This window comes from Lepus europaeus (assembly GCF_033115175.1).
Source record: "Lepus europaeus isolate LE1 chromosome 21 unlocalized genomic scaffold, mLepTim1.pri SUPER_21_unloc_3, whole genome shotgun sequence".
NCBI classification, from domain to species: domain Eukaryota; kingdom Metazoa; phylum Chordata; class Mammalia; order Lagomorpha; family Leporidae; genus Lepus; species Lepus europaeus.
The window spans coordinates 131,671-151,165 of NW_026909008.1; the positions used below are offsets into that span (position 1 = coordinate 131,671).

At 50.4% G+C, this 19,495-nt stretch overlaps 1 protein-coding gene and 1 long non-coding RNA gene across 8 annotated transcripts in view; one reads left to right on the plus strand and one right to left on the minus strand.

Annotated features, from left to right (window-relative positions):
• LOC133754330 (uncharacterized) overlaps positions 1-19,495 on the plus strand; it is an 84,019-nt gene that overhangs the window by 49,375 nt on the left and 15,149 nt on the right. The window contains exon 3 of one of the 2 annotated variants that reach the window (XR_009865205.1): positions 6,091-11,568. This is a non-coding gene — a long non-coding RNA (uncharacterized LOC133754330). Of the gene's footprint in view, positions 1-6,090; positions 14,790-19,495 lie in introns of those variants that run through there. The other variant, XR_009865204.1, reaches the window with a different exon arrangement.
• The window catches only part of LOC133754329 (katanin-interacting protein-like), a 38,535-nt gene continuing 19,120 nt past the window's right edge, over positions 81-19,495 (minus strand). Inside the window, exons 3-5 of one of the 6 annotated variants that reach the window (XR_009865199.1) lie at positions 5,111-6,663; positions 4,440-4,540; positions 90-1,920 (exon numbers count right to left, since the gene is read on the minus strand). Coding sequence is in view for 2 of the 6 variants with exons in the window: in XM_062184788.1 (XP_062040772.1) it covers positions 1,805-1,920; positions 6,414-6,663 (366 nt within the window). In the remaining 4 variants the exon portion in view is untranslated. The other 5 variants (XR_009865203.1, XR_009865200.1, XM_062184788.1 and 2 more) reach the window with 5 other exon arrangements.

Consider the following 19,495-nt stretch of genomic DNA (forward strand, 5'->3'; position numbering starts at 1 on the left):
ATAGATGTCACTTCTGGGCTGGGGTGAGTGAGTCTGCAGCATCGCTTTCCTATCTGAGGGACTTTAAGCAATTCTTGGGAAATTGAATGTAAAGATAAGTTTATTATGGTGCAGAAAAAAAAATTGAAATCCATGCATAGAGGGATCTCCAAAAAGTCCATGGGAAATGAGTATTATGAAAAAGCTCTGTGGGTTTCAACATCTTTGCACCAAAATAAATGTCTCTTGGAATTCCATTTCCCACCAACTTTTTGAGGAACCCGTGTGTGGCACAGCTAATGCTACGGAAAGGGCCTGGGTCCCTGAGACACTGAATGGAGGAGAGGCAGGCTGATGAGGCAGCTGACAAAGAAGCCTCCATGACGTGGAGCTGTTTCTCCCAGCAGCCAGTGCGAGCTACCCAAACACATACGGCAGTACTGCCTGCAGAGTTACTGTGGAACATGAAATGAGAAAGGCGGGGCTTCTACAGAAAATGCTTGCTAATGTCAGCTAGGCGGATGAATGTGTTGACTTGTGCAGTCCGCGTCGTGGGCCAGCCATGATGGTTAGCAGTGCTTGTGAAAGCCTACTTGGGGCTGCGCACTGCACCCAGTGCATACTGTAGTCAGATAGAAAGGACTCAATCATTCGCTCCACCAGTGTTTGTTAGACCCTGGTGTGCAGCAGGCATCGTGGTGCATGGTGGGGACGTGCCCAGCATTAGGGTGCCACAGGTTTAGTTACCCAGTCCAGCTCCCCGCTGATGCTCCAGGGAAAGCAGCAGAGGATGGCCCAAGTGCTTGGGGCTCTGTCACCCATGAGGAGACCATGATGGAGTTCTGGGCTCCTGGCTTTGGTCTGGCCCAGGCCTGACTGTTGTGGGTGTTTGGGGAGGGAACTGGCAGACAGAAGATCTTTCTTTGCCCGTCTGTCCGTCTCTCATCTCTATCTCCGCCTTTCAAATAAAAATGAAAATAAATAAGGCCTGGGGTTGTGGCACATTGGGGTAAGCTGCTGCTTGTGATGCCGGCAAGCTGTACTGGGCCCTAGCTACTCTCCTTTCGATCCAGTTGCCTGCCGTGTGCCTGGGAAGCAGGACATAGAGGCCCTAGTACCTGAGTTCTCGCAACCCACTCAGGAGACCAGGATGGAGCTCGTGGCTCCCAGCTTTGGCCTGGCTCAGCCCTGGCTGTTTGCAGCCATTTGGGGAGTGACCGAGCAGATGAAAGATCTCTCTGTCTGTTTCTCTGTCTGTGTCACTCTACCTTCCAAATAAGTAAACACATCTTATAAGATATACAACTGAAGATAGGAAAGAAGGGTTTAGAAAGTCAGTTCTTAACTCTTAAATTGTTTGCAAACTACTGAGAGATATATGAGGGAATTTTAAAAAGTTCATGGGACAAAAACTGGAATTAAAAATGTTTATTTTGGTGCAAAAAAGGTTTTGAAGCCTGTGCATAGTTTTTCCATAACACACATTTTCCATGAACTTTTTGAAGACCCCACGGGTACGGAGACACATAATTCAAATGCCGAGTGACAAGGGTCATGAAGCGGGGTCTTCAGCATCACGGAATCTGCCTGGGAGAATCAGGGAGGACTTCATGGAGGAGGGGGCTGTAGAGGTCAGCCTCGAAGGTTTGGGTAGGAATTGGGCACAGGGATGGATCCGTCTGATGGGAGGCGAGAGGTGCTTCAGTAGCTGGAGCCATGGGCAGCTGTAATGGGTGGAGTGACGTCCCTCTTGTCCACCGTGTCCATATCATAAACACCAGGAGTTGGCACCGTGTTGCTTGCCCGGGGTTGAGAGGGATGCTTTTCAGAGGTGACCACATGGAGGGGTTGAGATGGAGAGGCCGTCCCAGCTGATCCAAATGGGCTCCGTCCTTGTCTCATGGAGAGCTTTCCCAGCTGTCATCAGAGCAAGAGGCGCATCTGTGAAGAAGAGAGATGGGCAGGGGTGGCTTCCAGAGGGGAGGCAGGAAGGCAAAGAATGGGGGTGGCCTGGGGCGGCCAGAAAGGGCAAGGAGGTGGCACGTGCCCTGGAGCGGCCATGTGGGAACAGGGTGGTGCTGAATCCTTGGTGCTGGCCAGTGAGGCGGTAGAGTTTGAAGATGCAAACTTTGTATTGGCAAAGCCATCACGTTGGTGACAAGTTGTTACAGTGGCAGTGGACAGCGGATACAGTGTCTGGTGGGGGAATGTCAGGAGCCCACCCTGGACAGGAGGGGCCCTGGGGGCATTCAGTCCACCACAGCCGAGGGCCTTGGGTTTCAGTAGGGGGCCCCGTCTTTTGTGTAGAGTTAGCATTCGGTATAACTATTCATATTCTGGGTTAATATTCTGAGAGAGAGAGCTGTCTTGTTCATTTTAATGAAGGTGAATCTTCCAAAAATTGAATGTACATTTCTGATTTAATTAATGGAAATTTAGGTTATTTCCAACCCTTTGCTATTAAAATCAGGCTGTGACGAATGATCTTGACCTTGTGTCATTATGCGCACGTGGCAGATGAATTCCAAGAAACGAAACTGCGGTGTCACAGAGAACAGGCACCTGTAGGAGTCTGTGTGTTAAGGCAGGAGCATCCCAGTGGGAAGGCAGGCGACTGGAGGCTCCCGGATGGAAGGTGGCACATCTCAGCTCTGCAGATGTTCCTGCCACTGATGGAGGCAGGGAGGCTGGTGAGAGGCTGGGGCCGTGGAGCTGGAGAGAGAGGTGAGTGTGTGTGCATGCGTGTGCGTGTGTGCATGCGTGTGTGTATGTGTGAGAGAAGGAGTGCGAGAGGGAAAGGGGCAAGGAGAGGCAGGAAGGTGTGCAGGACTGGCCGGCATGGGTGAGTGTAAGCTGATTTTCTGGTGTTGCCTTTATTCTAATCAGCACGAGAGCTGCTTCTTCAGTGGTGCTGGGTTAGAGCACCCATGGGGCTGGGTCCCACGTCTAGGTTCACCTGCCAGGCCTGAGTTCTACTCTCCATTCTGTTCCGTCTGGTCCTTTTGGCTCTGGCTGGGTTAGCTAAGGGACTTTGCTGCTTTCTGGAAGGAGGAAGAGATTGTGCTGTCACTGTCTCTAAGTGGGCGTGTCCAGTATTAGATTTCTTCTAAGGAACACGCTGTGACTGGCGTCTGCCCATCTGAGTTGTGCTGCTTGTGTGGTTTTTACATGAAGATGTTACAACCACGAAGCCTCCAATGGCTTAATTTTGGTAGTGTGTTGATGTAGGCTCCATGGTGTTTTTACACCATGAATTGTTTCTATTCTTTACTGAATTTGATCAGGATTCGGCTCCACAGACACATAAACCCCTTAGTCTTATGATAGTGGGTCATGGTTTAACGGTTGGTGGATGACTTGAGGGTGGACAGCTGATCTAATCATGGTGCCTGGGAAATGTTTAGGTGATTGGGGCTTACCCTGGGAGAAGGCAGTTCCCCCAAGAGGCTTGGTTATCGAAACCCTGTGTCTCTCTGCTTCCTGGCTTGCTGTTGGGTCCCTGTCTGCACAGACACCAGCTGAATGGGTCTGTCCGATCTTGTACTGTGAACCTCCAAAAACATAAGCTGAAATAAACCTTCTTCCTTCCTAAGGAGCACCTTGCAGGCATTTTAGTTCAAGTAATGGAAAGCTGACTCACGCCCCCTGGAGCCACCAGGATGTCAGTGTCAGCTGGTTTTTTAAGGGATGGCTCCTGCCTTCCTTATTCTCCTGTCAACAGCCACCTGTGCCTTGGGACCTGAATGGGGGCTCACTGGCTGTGCATTTTCCTGGAAGGCTCCCCGGGAGTGAGTCTCCCCCGAGAGGATCCCCTGTGCCTGTTTCGTCCCTTCCTCTCCCCGAGGACAGGCTGGGGACCAGTGCTGCTTGGGCTGCCTGGTGGTGCCTGTGCTTGGAGAGGCTACAGGAGGATCCTGAATAGAAAATAATACAATTTGAAGTGAGGAACTTTGGCTGCCAACTCCAGGGCAGCCGGCCAGAAGATTCTCTCTCTCTCTCTTCCTGTGTCTGTTTGGGATACTTGTAACTCTAAAAATATCCATGGCTGCTGTGTACACTCGGGCAGGCTGAGCACTGCACGACTCCAGGGAACGTCACTGGTAGAAACCTTGATGTGAGTTGTGCACCCGTGTGGAGTGGGGACCCTGCAAGCTCTTGGCTTGGAATGGAGCCCAGAAGCGGAGAACTCACCCAGCCCTAGCCTCGCCCAGACTTCGGCCATTTTTATGTCACCTTCAGAAATTAATTCCTGTTCTGCTAGGATTGTTTGGTTGTTGTTGCTCCCCATTGACTCATGTTTGCCTTACGTAAGGACGTTTGAGAGGGAAGCTTCATATCGCGATTTGAAGTGGAAAACCAGAACAAGTTGCCATCGAGTAAAGAAACATAGACACATGCATCTTGTGTGTGCGTGCATGTGCACGTGTGCACGTGTGTATGTAAAGCAGAGATGATCCTACCGAAGTCTAGCTGGCTATGTCGGCCTTTTCTCACCCCTGTTACAATGGGTGCGATGGTAGGGGCAGGCTGGCGCAGAGCTGCAGGTTCTCCTGGAAGTGACCTGCAGGGTTGGGAGGGACAGAACAGTGACTGGCACCCCAGGAAGGCAGTGAGCGTAACTGAACGCCAACAATCCCCCAGGATGATTCCCCCCTCTCCCAACAAGGCACCTGAGGAAACCCTGGCCCATCCCCATGCTCCGCATGGTGGTCCACGCCTTTCCTAGCCTTGCTCCCTTGGGAAGTTGAATGCCACCGAGAGGAGCTTTTCTGAGGCTGGGCTGTTCTTTGATTGCTTGGACAGGTCTGTCGGGTTTGGTGCTGCCTCCTGGGTCCAAGCAGAATCAATGGCTTCCTTTCTATAAACTCTGAAATAAAGCATGAGGGCCCTGGAGCTAGAGGGCCTGCCTCCATCACATACTATGTCTGTGCTCTCTAGTAAAATCCTTAACCTCCTCGCACCTCAGTTTCTCCTTTCGTGCAATGGGAATAATAATAGTAGGTCCTGCACCTGCTGTGAGAATTAGACCAGCGAATGCACATGGAACTCGGGAACAGCACTGGGTCCATGGTACGCTCTTGGTCTCGGCCACTATTAGCGTTTTTGTAGCCAGGAATTGTGGGGCCCTTACCCTAGATCACGAGACTCAGGACTTGGCTGCCAGCTTCAGCTTGATGCCTGACGGGTGAGCTCTGAACACGCAGGCCTCCCTGCTGTTTGGCTTCTCCACCAGAAATGAGGGCGGTGCCTAATGATCGCCACTCCCTCCACCACCTGTAGCAGAGCTGGGGCGGGGGTCCCCCAGGAAAAGAGCAGGGAGGCATTGCTGGCCGTCATCTCACAGCGTCGCCGGAGTAGATCTGAGAAGGACTAGACAAGGGCCCCCTCTGTCCTCTCTCCTTGTAATTGCAGAAAGTGCTTTCGCAGAGTGAGGCTGGACGGCTCGGGAGGGATCCCTGAGAGTGACAGAAAGGGGTGGAGAGGCGGGTGCTGGCCAAGACGCTGCCTCGGAGCCTCCCATGTTGGTGTCCAGCTTCTGAGTCCAGCTCCCTGCCCGTGTGCACCCTGGGAGGCAGCAGATGACGGCCCAAGCACTTGGGTCACTGCCACCCGCGAGGGAGACTCTGATGGAGCTGCAGGTCCCTGGCTTTAGCCTGGCCCAGCCCTGGCTGTTGTGACCATCTGGGGAGCAAATCAGCAGATGCAAGACCTCTCTCTGTCTCCCTCTCTCTCTCAGCCTTTCAAATAAATAAATAAATAAATGGTTTTTTAAAAAAGAGCAGAAATAAGACTGAGATATTGGAGAAAGAGATTTGCCTTGCTGTAACCAAACCCAACATATGGGTGGCATAAAAAAAATCACAATATCCTTTATTTATTATGCCTCCTTAAAAGACGATGATAATAATAGTCAATGCATACTGAGTCTTTACCATTTATTAAGTGTGAAGGGAACCCCAAAATCTTCATGGAAAATGGCATTAAAGGAGCAGATCATTTTGAAATCAGTGCATACAAGGGATCATGAGAAAGTTCACTGAAAATGCATATTATAAATAAAATTGTGTGTAGATTTCAATGCTTTTTTTTTTTTTTTTTGCACCAAAAAAGAGAAGAGAAACGAGCCCTACTGTCATCTGAGCCAGCAACAGTCCCCTTGGCTTAACTTCCCGGCGTGAGCCAACTGGAAGGGAGACACGGCCACACTCCCTCCAAGGCTTGGGACGGCGCCCGCGAGTACTCGCCATACATTTGCCACCTGGAGTTTCAGGCGCCTCAGGAAGCATCCAGGAGTCTTCCTTCCATAGTCAACAGGGACCTGATGGACAACTCCACCCTGGAAGCGCAACTCAAAACAGCGTTGCAAGCCGAAGCCCTCCTGCTAGAACCAGCGACGCCACAGGCAACGAAATGCCACGGAAGACAGAACTCACTTTGAGAAGCGGGGTTAAATTCCAACACGATGAGGGTGTCCGCGCCGTGCGGGGGACGTCCACCTGCCTCCCGGTCCTCAGGAGCATCCTTGTCCCCAGTGGACAGAGGGCAGTCACCTCCAGGACAGCCCTCGGGCTCAGGCTCGGGCTCAGAGGTGACGTCTTCTTCAATAGAGTCATAGTCGTCACTGGGACAATCCCCCTGTCTCCTCTGTGCGTTTGCACTGAGTTCCAGGCTTCTTCTCAGCTCCTGCCAAAAGCCAGGAAGAGAGATGCACAGTGAGATAAGGCACTTGGCGGGCCGTTCTTCTGAAAGTCATTTGAACCAAAGATCTGTTTCCAGCGCACTCACCTTCCACAAGGTCAAAACCAAGAGCAGAGGAAAGCCAGCGACTCTCTGGCCAGAGCAGTGCTCACAGTACCAATGGTGGTGTTTGTATACCTGAGATGCTGTGTGTGTGTGTGTGTGTGTGAGAGAGAGAGAGAGAGAGAGAGAGAAAGAGGGATGACCCTTAGGCTTGGTAAAACAGACTGTCGGGGAGGGCTTTTGCATTTGGTACTCAGCTTATATCATTGCTTGAGACACCTCTATCCCCTATTGGAGTGCCTGGTTCGAGTCTCGGCTCCTCTGCTTCTGCTCCAGCTTCCTGGTACTGCACACCCTGGGAGGCAGCAGGTGATGGCTCAAGTACTTGGATCCCTGCCGCCCACACAGGAGACCCAGATGGAGTTCCAAGCTCCTGGATTTGGCCTGGCCCAGCCACAGGTGTGGTGAGCATCTGGGGGAGTGAACCAGTAGATGGAAGACCTCGCTGTGTCTTTCAAATAAAAGTGAAAATAACTAGATAAATGCATACTTAGAAACACAAACATACATACAAACATAAACTCATACAAAACAGATTGTGGAGACCTATCCTCAGATTCTCTAACTCAGTGGGGCCTGAGAATTTACATTTCTAAGAAGCCAATGATGCTCAGGCTGCTGGTCCCAGAAGCCAGCTCTGCAAATGAAATCCCAAGGGCCTCCAAACGACCCTGAAAGTGCAGCCGGTGAGACGCCGGCAGGGAGCTGCTGGTGGCTGTCCTGCCTCTAGCAGGGTGCGGCACAGCATCTAAATGTGAAATGTCAGAACATTTCCCACTTGACTGTAACTGCCTGCGGATTTTTTTTTTTTTTTTAACGATGCTTTTGTCTTCTTGGGATTATAGGCCAAGCGTTAATATTTTTACTTTAGAACTTAACTATTAACTGCTGGATAAAACAAATGTTTATGTTTCTTTTTTCTTCCTGAGACTGTAGGTCAGGCATTAAGAACTATACTTAGAGTGACCAGAAAAATGTAGCATCCAAACCAGGACATTTCTCTGAAAGGGGAAAAAAAGGCTTGGTTAAATTTGTGATGAGATGAAAGAGGATAAACTGAACAGCCAGGGAGAGCCAGTACGTGGAGTCAACCTAGCTCTACTAGCCCTATAGCCCTTGTCGTATCTATCATACTTCTGGAGAAATGAGAATCAATCGGTGAAGGCTTGATGATTGACCAATAAACCTTTATATTTATGGTAGGCTGAATAATGGCTCCTCAAAGATACTTAGATTCTAATCTCTAGAACTTGTCAGTCAGAGAAGGCTTAGGAGGAAGTGAACTCCATATAGAAAACCTGAAATATGTCAGGGAAATCATCCTAAAATGACTGCTTGATAGAAAGACAGACATTGGGGCCGGCACTGTGGTATAGTGGGGTAAAGCTGCTGCCTGCTGTGCCAGCCTCCCATATTGGTGCCGCTTTGAGTCCCGGCTGCTCCACTTCTGATCCAGCTCTCTGCTATGGCCTGGAAAGCAGTAGAAGATGGCCCAAGTGCTTGGACCCCTACACTCATGTGGGTGACCTAGATGAAGCTCCTGGCTCCTGGCTTCAGCTCTGCCCATCCCTGGCTGTTGTGGCCATCTGGGGAGTGAACCAGTGGATGGGAGACCTCCCTCCCTCTCCCCCCCACCCCTCTCTCTGCCTCTGCTTCTCTGTAACTCTACCTTTCAAACTAATTAGATAATTAATTGAAATACAGACATCAAAGGTGCCGCTGTTGAGGGCTCAGGTCCGGGGAACCGGAAACTGGGGGAGAGGGAACCCTGCTAGGCGGCAGCAAAGCCCTCACGGAACTGTGCCTGCAGTTACAGGCTAAGCACACTGGTAAGTGATGAGCCTGGAAATGGACTCAGCAGGTTTCCACGGAAGGTGTTGAAGTTGCTTCTACCAGCTGAGAGTAGGAGGCAAGAGCAGAGAGACTGGAGGAAGAGCTGCTAAGGGAAGAGGAACTAGGATTTGACGATTTGGGCGACTCTCAGCTGGTCCAGGCTGCAAAAAGATGTGATGATTAGGAGCTTCGCTGTCAGAAAGTGTGCTCTGGCAGAAAATCAAGTGGGTGGTGCACTACCTGTGGCTAGAATCCCAGGAGGGACCAAAGTTCAGAGTGTCCAAGTACATAGTGGGCTCTTTGTCCAAGAGATAGACGGGGCCCACCGATCTCCTTAGACATCTAAGCAGATGCAAGGAACAGAGGCTGGGTCAGTCCCAAGTGATCCAGGGCGGAGCCTCTTGTCTAAGAGGGTGAACCTGAGGGCCAGATACAGGAGTCACACAGGGCCACTGAGAACGCTGGTTTGGACTGAACCGGGAGAAAGAAAGCACGGAATTAAAGAAGCTGGTCAGACTAGAAGCTTAAAAAAAATGGATTTACTCCAGAGCCTCAAAAAGGAACACAGAGATGTCAACACCTGATTATAGATCAGCAAAATCCACTTGAGTTCACGGTCATGGTAAGTGTTTTTGTAGCAGCAGGAAGAACTAATACACCTGTTTACCTTTTACAGTTCTCTCCCTCCCACCCCCCAGAGCAAGTAGCAGTGAGCAGCTAAGACACTGATGGCACATAACGGGTGCTTAGTAGATATTTGCTGAACGACCGAGCAACTGTCAGCGACAGAGTGGTGGCTGCAAGCACGGGTGAAATGCACCCACACGCCCTGGAGGCGGCATCAGTGCAGTGACTCTTGCAAAGTGACTTCATGTCTCTGAGATGCATTTGGACGTGCTTAAACACGGGCAATTGACTCTCTGCCTCACAGGATTGTCTTATTAATGGGGTATGCATTTGGCACAGCAGTTAAGATGCTGTTTGGGGCACCTGCAACACATACCACCGTCCTTGGGTTTGAATCCCGGCTCCACATCCAACTCCAGCTTCCTGCTAACGTGTCCCTTGGGGGCAGCAGATGATGGTTCCAATACTTGGGAGACCTGGATGGAGTTCTGGGTTCCTGGCTTCAGCCTGGCCCAGTCCTGGCTGTTGAGGGCATTTGGGGAGTAAACCAGCAAATGGGAAATCTTTGTCTCTCTCTTTGCCTTTCAAATACATAGAAGCAAATTTTTAAAAAATTTGTTTTTAAAGTTTTATTAAGGCAATGGCTTGAACCAGAGATGACTGCAACTCTCCCTGGAGGAGACAGCAATGACTAAAAACCTTTTGGGTGGCAACTGCCGTGGCAGTGCTCTCAGTACCCAGCAGGTGAAGCCAGGGACGCCACTAGGCATCCTGGAATGCACAGAGCAGCTTTGCACAACAAGGGGGAATCTGCTCCAAACATCAAGTGCGCTGAGGCCAAGCCACCCAGGATGACAAGGAGCACATACCCAGCATTTGATACTTACAAGGTAACACAAGGGATGGACAGTTGGCACAGTGGTTAAGATGTTGCTTGGGACACCGGCATCCCATACTGGAGTGCCTGGTACAAGTCCTGGCTCTCGTTCCAACTCCAGCTTCCTGTTTGTGGTGCACTCTGGCAAGCAGCAGGTAACGGATCAGGTATGTGGGTCCCTGCCACCCACGAGGGAGACCCAGATTGAGTTCCGGGCTCCTGGCTTCAGCCTGGTCTAGCCTAGCCCTGGTGGTTGTGTGCATTTGAGGAGTGAACCATTAGATGGAAGATTTCTCTCTCTCTCCCTCTCTGTCACTCTGCCTTTCAAATAAAACCACATGCAGCCATTTAAACTCTGATGCCTCTGTGAGCAGCTGCTGGATAAGGGTGGACACCTGACAGGTGGGAAGTGTGTAGGTCACTTGGCGATGTGCCCTTGGAGGGGGCTTCTCACAAGAGCTTGATGACCAGAGTTCAAGTCTGGCCTAGGTTCTCGTCCTGTCCTTGGGGGTTCACCACATGATCACGCCCCCACACCAGCCGAGTGACCAGCCTCCATGGGTGCTGGACTCTCGGGCTTCCCGATCTTTCCTGAACTGCTGCCTCCGGCCCGTAAGCTGAAACACACCTTTTGTTTCCCAAGAAGCTCCTCTCGGCAATTTTAGTTAAAGCCACGAGGAGCAGAGGTGTTCCGGCTGCAGGAGATGGCCCAAGAAACCTTCATGAGAACCAGACTCAGGTCAGGGCTCACACCTTCCAAGTCCAACTGTAGTGAGTAGGTGCAGGGAGGGGTCCACATGGTGACTGTTCCTCCCCAGGGAAAGCCAGCTCAACCTCGCTTTCAGTGATTACAGAACTGGCAGTCCTGTAGAGGAGACCACAGCTTGGTCCTCCGTAAACACACGACCGGTGCCTGTCTCATCCTTGCAATAAGCCCGACAGACCAGGAGAAAAATCCCCGCCACAACTTGAGTTCTGGTGAGACAGGACAACCCTGTGGCTCCTGTTCTTAGCCCAGCCCCGTTCTCAAAGAGAGTCAGCTGCAGTCCTGCTGGGCTGTGGCGGTGGGGCAGACGAGCCTGCGTGAAGAAGCCACAGAGGGCCAGTCTCTGTCTCTGCATCTCCATACTCTTCTCTGAGTCACGTGGGTGGGGGAAATCAGAAGACGGGTGCCAGCCTGCAGGGGCTTCCGGCCTCGGCCTAGGAAACCCCAGGTGTTCCCAGAGCCCAGAACAGTCCCCACTGATGTCTAAGGCCTTGGAGAGCCCCTGACCACAGCCAGTTCCAGTTCCAGGACTGGAGGGGGCAGTATCCAGACTCTTACACCTGAGCTGGCCTCCTCATTACCTTCACAATGTTGCAACCCCACATTTCAGCGACTGAATTTTTTGGGGTCCCCAAAACTTGAGGAACAGAGGCCATGAGCCTTTAAGCCGGTCCAGCTTCTCACAGTAAGTAAGTGGCAGAGCCCTGATGCCTGAGGCCCTCGCTGCATACTGTCACGGCTCCACCGATGGCAGCGCCACGTGGCGGCCACCCCTTGTGAATGTACTCATGCACGCACGTGTGCTAAGGGCTGAGGTAACAGTGTGGGGGATGGGACGGCAAGACCCTCTGCCCTGTTCAGAGCACTCGGGGCGGTGGGGGAGATTGGCAGAAGGTGCAGAAAGAAAAATGAATGGGGCATCCAGACGTGGCCAGGACTGGGAGGGCAGGCCCCAGCCTGGATGGTGGGACAGAGTGACTGGGCTGCCAGAGCCGCAGCGGAAGATGCTCAGGAAGGCGGGGCATCGGTGGGTGGGGAGGAAGAGCATGCCAGGCAGGAACAGCAGAGCAGGGGCCGGGAGGCAGAAGTGGCTGGAGGGCACACGTGCCCCATGACAAAGGCGGGCAGGAGGGAGAGCCTGTGTGGGACAGGGCTCTGCTGGCCTTGTGGAGCAGTCTGGATTGTGTTCTGTGCACCATGAGAGGCCACGGAGGGACCAGGCAGAGCCAACATTCTCTGATCTCTGTTGTTTCAGAGACTGCGCTGGCCCTGGAATGCGCAGTGCACTGTGGGAGGTGGGCGGGGTGGAAAGTGTACTGGGCTGAGGCCGTGCTGGCAGCAGAGGTGGGGACAGGGGTGGCCTGAAGATGTACTCTGAAGGTGATGGCTAGCTAGAAATGAACAGGGGAGGGCAGGCATCTGGGCTAGCGGGAAGGATGCCTGTATCCCACACTGGAGCACCCGAGCTGGACGCCAGCCCCCTGCTTATGCAGAGCCTGGGAAGCAGTGGTGGCTGGTGTGAGTAGTCGCCACCCACGTGGGAAACCTGGATGGAGCGCCCAGACTGGCCATTGTGGACATTTGGGGGAGTTAACCAGTGAATGGGAGCTTCCTTTCTGTGTATCAAATAAATTTTTTTTAAAAAATCATTTTAAAAAAAAGGAATTAACAATATGGACATCTTTGGACCCAGCCATCTTAGGAATTTATGCTTTATTCTTAAGTGTGCAAAGATCAGTCAGGCATCCTTTATAGGAGAGAATGATTCAAATGTTGATCAATAAATGGATTAAATAACAAATAGCATGGGCATTCACAGATCCCCAGGAAACCCCTACAAAGAATGAGGTAGAACTTTCGTACTGCCTCGGGTCAATATCAAGAAACATGTTTAAGGGAAAGGAAGCATGTCAGAAAACACACATATGTGCGTGTAGGTGCATGCAAACAGTCTGAGAAAACAGACACCAGCCAGTGACAGGGTTCTTTTAGAGGTTCACGTTATGGGGACCATCATTTTCTGCCTTACTTTTTTTTTAAGATTTACTTAATTATTTGAAAGGCAGAGTTAGAGAGAGAAAGGGGTTCTGTCTGCTGTCTCACTCTCCAAATGGCCACAATGGCCAGAGCTGTGCCGATCTGAAGCCAGGAGCCAGGAGCTTCTTCCGGGTCTCTCACGCCGGTGCAGGGGCCCAAGAACTTGGGCCATCTTCTACTGCTTTCCCAGGCCACAGCAGAGAGATGGTTTGGAATTGGAGCAGCCAGGACTTGAACTGGCACACATATGGCTTTACCCACTGTGCAACAGTGCTGGCTCCTTTACTTTTTTTTTTTTTTTTTTGATAGGTTCCCCAAACCTAAAATCCAAAATCTCCAAAATTCTAAATTCAATACATGTTGGCTCAAAGTGAGACCCTGGAGCATTTCAGTTCACGGATGTTCAACTGACAGAATCCATGCAAACGTTCCACAATCTGGAAACCCTCCTGCTCGCAATCTTGTTCCACAAGGGCCACTCAACCTGAACTAGCATGGACACAATTTGGTAATTAGAAAAGTGGGATGCATTTACATATATGTTTAAATTCTTTCACTCCTACACATACATTCTCCATAGGAGAGGTGGGGAATGGAGGTGTGGAGGACCCTGGGCAGCCAGGGGTCTGCAAAATGCCGCCTCACTGCCCTTGGAACACATCCGGTTCCAAAAGAGTCACTGTAATGGCAGTGAGCAGCCACACTCGATGGTGGGAGACAACAGGGCAGCCACCAACTCCTGAACAGCATATCCAGCTAACACGTTCAAGTTCAAAAGCAGCAGGGCACCGATCTCAAAGAGGAAGAAACCCTGGAAACATAGCTCCCATGAGTCCCTCCTGAAAAAAGTTCCAAGCGGGAAAGGCCAGACAAGGAGAGATCAAAATTATGATACAAGTCCGTGGTTGATACTGCTTGAAACACCCGCCGCGTCCCAGGTGGGAGTGTCTGCTCGGAGTCCCTGCTGCTTCCTGCTCACGCGCACCCTGGAAGGCCGCAGATGATGGCTCAAGTCCTTGGGCACCCGGCACCCACAGGAGGGACTCATATGGAATTCCTGCCTCCTGGTTTTGGCCTGGCCCAGACCTGACTGTTTTGGGCTTTTGGAGAGTAAACCAGGGAATCAAAGAGTGTTCCCTCTCTCCCTCTCTGTCTCCCATCTTACAAATAAAATCAATTTTTCTTTTTGAAAAAATTTTTACAAATTTTAAGAAAATTTGTATAAAGTAAAATACACACACACACACACACATATAGCCATGGAGAAGTTGTAGTAAAAGTGACCACTAACACCATTCTGAGACTGAACAAATTCTAGGTATGGATGCACATTAGGTTACTTATTTAAAATATTTATTTGAAAGGCAGAATGACAGAGACAGGAAGTTAGAGAGATTTTCTATCTGCTGGTTCACTCTACAAATGGCCACATCAGCCAAGGCTGGGCCAGGCCAAAGCCAAGAGCCAGGAACTCTATCTGGGTCTCCCACGTGGGTAGCAGGGACCCAAGTATTTGGGTCATCTTCCGTTGCTCTCCTAGGTGCATTAACTGGGAGCTGAGTCAGAAGTGGACCAGTTGGGTCTTGAATCAGCACCCAGAAATGGGATGCCAGTGACAACTTAACTTCCTGTGCTACAATGTTGGCTCCAAGTTATGCATGTTATGAACCTAAACCCTCGGTTTAGGCAGGAAAACCAGGAGAGCATAATAAGTACACATGCCTCCTGGACTTCTTTGCCATCAAGTCAGTCAAATCCAAATAGAGTTGAAAAAAGATGACGACTCCAGCCTCTTACTATTATTTCACAGTGTACTAAACTAATAGATTTTTAAAAAAAATTTCTTGTAATAGATTTGAATGTCCATAATCTCTCCTGTTTCAGATTTGGTTTCTTTTTTTTTTTTTTTTCAATTAAATGTATGCAAAAAAATTCACATGAACTTGATGCCATGTGTCTTTAGGAAATACATAGAAGAGAGAAGGCTTGGTTTTGTAGGGCTGGTACCTCCTTCACAAAGGGGAAGAATGAGCCAACTGCAGGAACCCAGGCTCCCGGGAGGCTCACGTGATGTAAAGGCACCTGCTCTGGAGGCAAACGGCAGACGAACTCAGCAGCAACACCCTCTCGAGAAGGCCGCTCAAAACCTGTCCATCTGCGGAGATGAGGACCTTGGGCTAGTCGCTTTGAAAGCCAATCTGCTCACACTTCAAAGGGACACGGTGCTGTGAGATGTAGCAGGTGCTTTGAAGTTGTCATCCAGAACTTTCTCTGTGAAAACTTCCTTTATGGCTGTGCTTTAAAACCCCGTTATGTTCAATTTCGGTGTTCAGTGTTTAAAACGTGAAGTTCAAGCCCTCACAACAGAAAAGCCCTCTGCATGGTGGCCGGCTGCAAACAGAGCAGAAGACAAGGACTGGGTGCCGATCTGCCCCTTTGCTGAGAGCCAGGGAGGCTGTGGAGGGACGGCCGACACAGGCAGAGATTGGAAGATGCTGCTGGAGGAAGCAGCAGGTGGCTGGTGATCAGGGGATTAGTCCCTGGAATGCCCCATCTTCCCTGTGCTAGGCTAGACAAAGAGCAGAGCCGGGCGCCCATCAAACAGGACATTTTTGCGATATGATAACAACCACGATAACATCAATAGCAACAGAGACAGCTGCCAGCAGCCGGGCCTTTGAAACCTATCAGCCACTGAGCTAACCTCTGCAGGAACGTTATCTCAAGTCAGCACCCCACACTACCGCATGGTGAGGTCTCCTGAGAGCACTGAAGTGGAAGTCCAACGTCACTCGGCTCACAATGGGAGGGCCGGGGTTTGGATAAATGAACGGCTGACTCCAGAGTCTGGGCCCTGAGCCTCGTGACCATGTTTCTTCCCTGCCTGGTACCAACTTGTAATCAGCAGTCTCCGGAGCGGGATGAAAGTCAGGTGCACGGGGCCGCGGACTGGCATGGAGCTGATGAAACTGCCCATCCATACTCAAAGCTGCCTCGAGGCCGCTGAATGTGTCAAAGCGTGTGGTAAGCATCAGTGGATAGAACACTGGACCTCTACTTACACTTAGGAAGGACAGCAGGTCAGGTTCAAGTTCTGGCCCTGACGCTAGCTACCCTCACCCGCAGGTGAAGTGCTGAGCCTCAGGCCCCCACCTCTAGCATGGGAAAATTGCCTGACCACGTTCTTGTTTGCAACCCCTGTGTATTTTAAATTCACTGTCTCGGGGCTGTGTGGTATAGCAGGGTAAGACGCCACCTACGATGCCAGCATCCCATATGGGTGCCAGCTTGAGTCCTGACTGCTCCACTTCTGATCCAGCTCCCTGCTAATGCGCCTGGGAAAGCAGTAGTAGATGGCCCAACTGCTTGGGCCACATGGGAGACCTGGAAGAAGCTCCTGGCTGCTGGCTTCGGATCAGCTGTTGCAGCCATTTGGGGAGTGAACCAACAGTTGGAAGACCTCTCTCTCTCTCTCTCTGACTCTACCTCTCTTTGTAATTCTGTCTTTCAAATAAATAAAATTAATCTATAATAAATAAATGGATAAAATCATAGTCTCCTACATCAATTTTGATGGAACTATGGCTAAGAAAATTTGAGTTACACATAGGCTTCAAACACCTGTGCAAATGCTTTTAGCTTTTTGATATCTTTTACTGTCTAATTTCTTTTTCTAATTTTCTTCTTCTTCTTCTTTTTCTTTTTTCTTTCTTTATTTTTTTTTCCTGAAAGGCAGAGTTACAGAGAGGCAGAGGCAGAGAAAGAGAGAGGTCTTCCATCCGCTGGTTCATTCCCCAAATGGCCGCAATGGCCGGAGCTGGGTCTATCCGAAGCCAGGAGCCAGGAGCTTCTTCCAGGTCTCCCATGCAGGTGCAGGGCCCAAGGACTTGGGCCATCTCCCACTGCTTTCCCAGGCCATAGCAGAGAGCTGGATCAGAAGTGGAGCAGCCAGGACTCAAACCGGTACCCATATGGGATGCCAGCACTGGAGGCAGCAGCTTTACCCACCAGCTAATTTTCTTTCGAAGCAAAATTACTCTGGAGTTCAGTCTCTAAAGTGCATCACTGAAGAAAAAAAAAATTCAATCCCTGTCTTCGAGAAAGCAGTGCCGTAAGAGAAAAGAGCAGGACGAAGGAGGCAGAGGCACAGGGATCTGCTGTGTGTTTCCTGGCTGCCAGGCTCCTGGGCAGGCCCCTCAGGACCACCCTGTCTTATGGCCCGAGCCTGCCCAGAGCAGGTGCGCTGCAGGAAGGATCACGCAGCAGGAAGTTAGACAGGGAAGGCAAGACAGAGACCCAACAGCAAGGAAGGCCACTGGCTCACGACAAATTCTGAGGAATCCCTGAAAGACAGATGGGGTCACATCCATGAAGAACCAAATGCAGAGGAGCTCCAGACCAGGACACGGGCAGGACAATTTGCAATCGAGTGCGGGTGTGTGCGTGGCGGGGCGGGGTACTGAGCCCAGAGTCGAGGTCAAGGGAGAGGAAGCACGTGAAGAGGCGTCCAATGGCGGCGGCAGCGGCGGCAGGGTGGAGGGGAGCCCCTAAAGGACTTGACCCTCCCTGGCTGTGTTAGGTAAGAGGCAGCAGAGCTGCTCACCCACAGGCTAAAACCAATAAACAAACTGATACTGAGATATTCATGTGGATCAAAGGTACACCCTATCAGATTGGAAATATAGGAAGCACAAATGGAGAACTATAAGGGAACATGGGTGGCCGGCGCCGTGGCTCAACAGGCTAATCCTCTGCCTTGTGGCGCCGGCACACCGGGTTCTAGTCTCGGTCGGGGCACTGGATTCTATCCCAGTTGCCCCTCTTCCAGGCCAGCTCTCTGCTGTGGCCCGGGAAGGCAGTGGAGGATGGCCCAAGTGCTTGGGCCCTGCACCCACATGGGAGACCAGGAGAAGCACCTGGCTCCTGGCTTTGGATCAGCGCGATGCACCAGCCATAGTGGCCATTGGAGGGTGAACCAACGGCAAAAAGGAAGACCTTTCTCTCTGTCTCTCTCACTATCCACTCTGCCTGTCAAAAAAAAAAAAAAAAAAAAAAAAGGGAACATGGGTAAGATCACAAGAGTCGATCAGGTCACATACACAAAAATAGCTAAGGATCTACTGCAGTAGTTTGCTAAGGAGGATAAGAACTTGCAGGAGCCTGATTAAAAATGTAGATTAAGATGAGTACTCTATGCCCCCTCCGGATCCACTTCTGTATGTAGGGTATGAGAATTTACATTTTTAATAAGCAGCCCCAGCGATTCTGATATGGGTGGTCTGGAACTGTATTTTAAGAATCTCTAAGCTAGATAACAATAACTAAGGGCTTGATTTAGCAGATGTGCTGAGAACTTTGTGCCCAAAAGAGAATGATTATTCTTTTAAAATATCATAGAGGATTCATAAAAATGATCTGGTTGACCACAAACAAAACCTTAAGAAAGGGACCAGCGCTGTGGTGCAGTACATTAATCCTCCACCTGCAGTGCCAGCATCCCACGTGGGCACCAGTTCGGGTCCCGGCTGCTCCTCTTCCGATCCAACTCTCTGCTATGGCCTGGGAGAGCAGTAGAGGATGGTCTGAGAGCTTGGGCCCCTGCACCCGTGTGGGAGACCCGGAAGAAGCACCTGACTCCTGGCTTCAGAATGGCATAGCTCTGGCCGTTGCAGCCATTTGGGGAGTGAACCAGTGGATGGAAGACCTTTCTCTCTGTCTCTGTCTCTATCTGTAACTCTACCTCTCAAATAAATAAATTAGTTTAAAAAAAAAAAAAGCCTTAGTAAACTCCAGGAAGATACAAACAGGCCATTCTCTGATTACAATGTAGTAAAAATGAGAAATTAACACAAAAGGATAGTAAAAAATCAAACAAAAACTATTTACTGGGCCGGCGCCATGGCTCAGTAGGCTAATCCTCCGCCTTGTGGTGCCGGCACACCGGGTTCTAGTCCCGGTCGGGGTGCCGGATTCTGTCCCGGTTGCCCCTCTTCCAGGCCAGCTCTCTGCTGTGGCCAAGGAGTGCAGTGGAGGATGGCCCAAGTCCTTGGGCCCTGCACCCCATGGGAGACCAGGAGAAGCACCTGGCTCCTGCCTTTGGAACAGCGCGGTGCGCCGGCCATAGCGCGCCTACCGCGGCGGCCATTGGAGGGTGAACCAACGGCAAAAAGGAAGACCTTTCTCTCTGTCTCCCTGTACTGTCCACTCTGCCTGTCTAAAATAAATTTTAAAAAAAAAAGAATGAACATTATTCGAAAATCTGAAAATAACAAATGCTATAAATATAAATATCATTATTTAAAAAAAAAAACTATTTACTTATAATGTTTAGAAAAATTTCCCTAAACATGGATAAGAAAAACAAACCCTGAAGTCACAAACCAATTAGAAATAAAAGACAATGAAAGCACTACACAGTAAAATTTGTGAGGCAAGGACAAAGCTATACAAAGAGGAAAATGTATAACCTTAAAATTCATACGCTAGGAGACTGAAAATAAATATAATTTATGAACCAGGATTACAGGGGTGAGGGTGGAAAATCCTAAAATTAAAGCAGAAATTAAACCCGTATT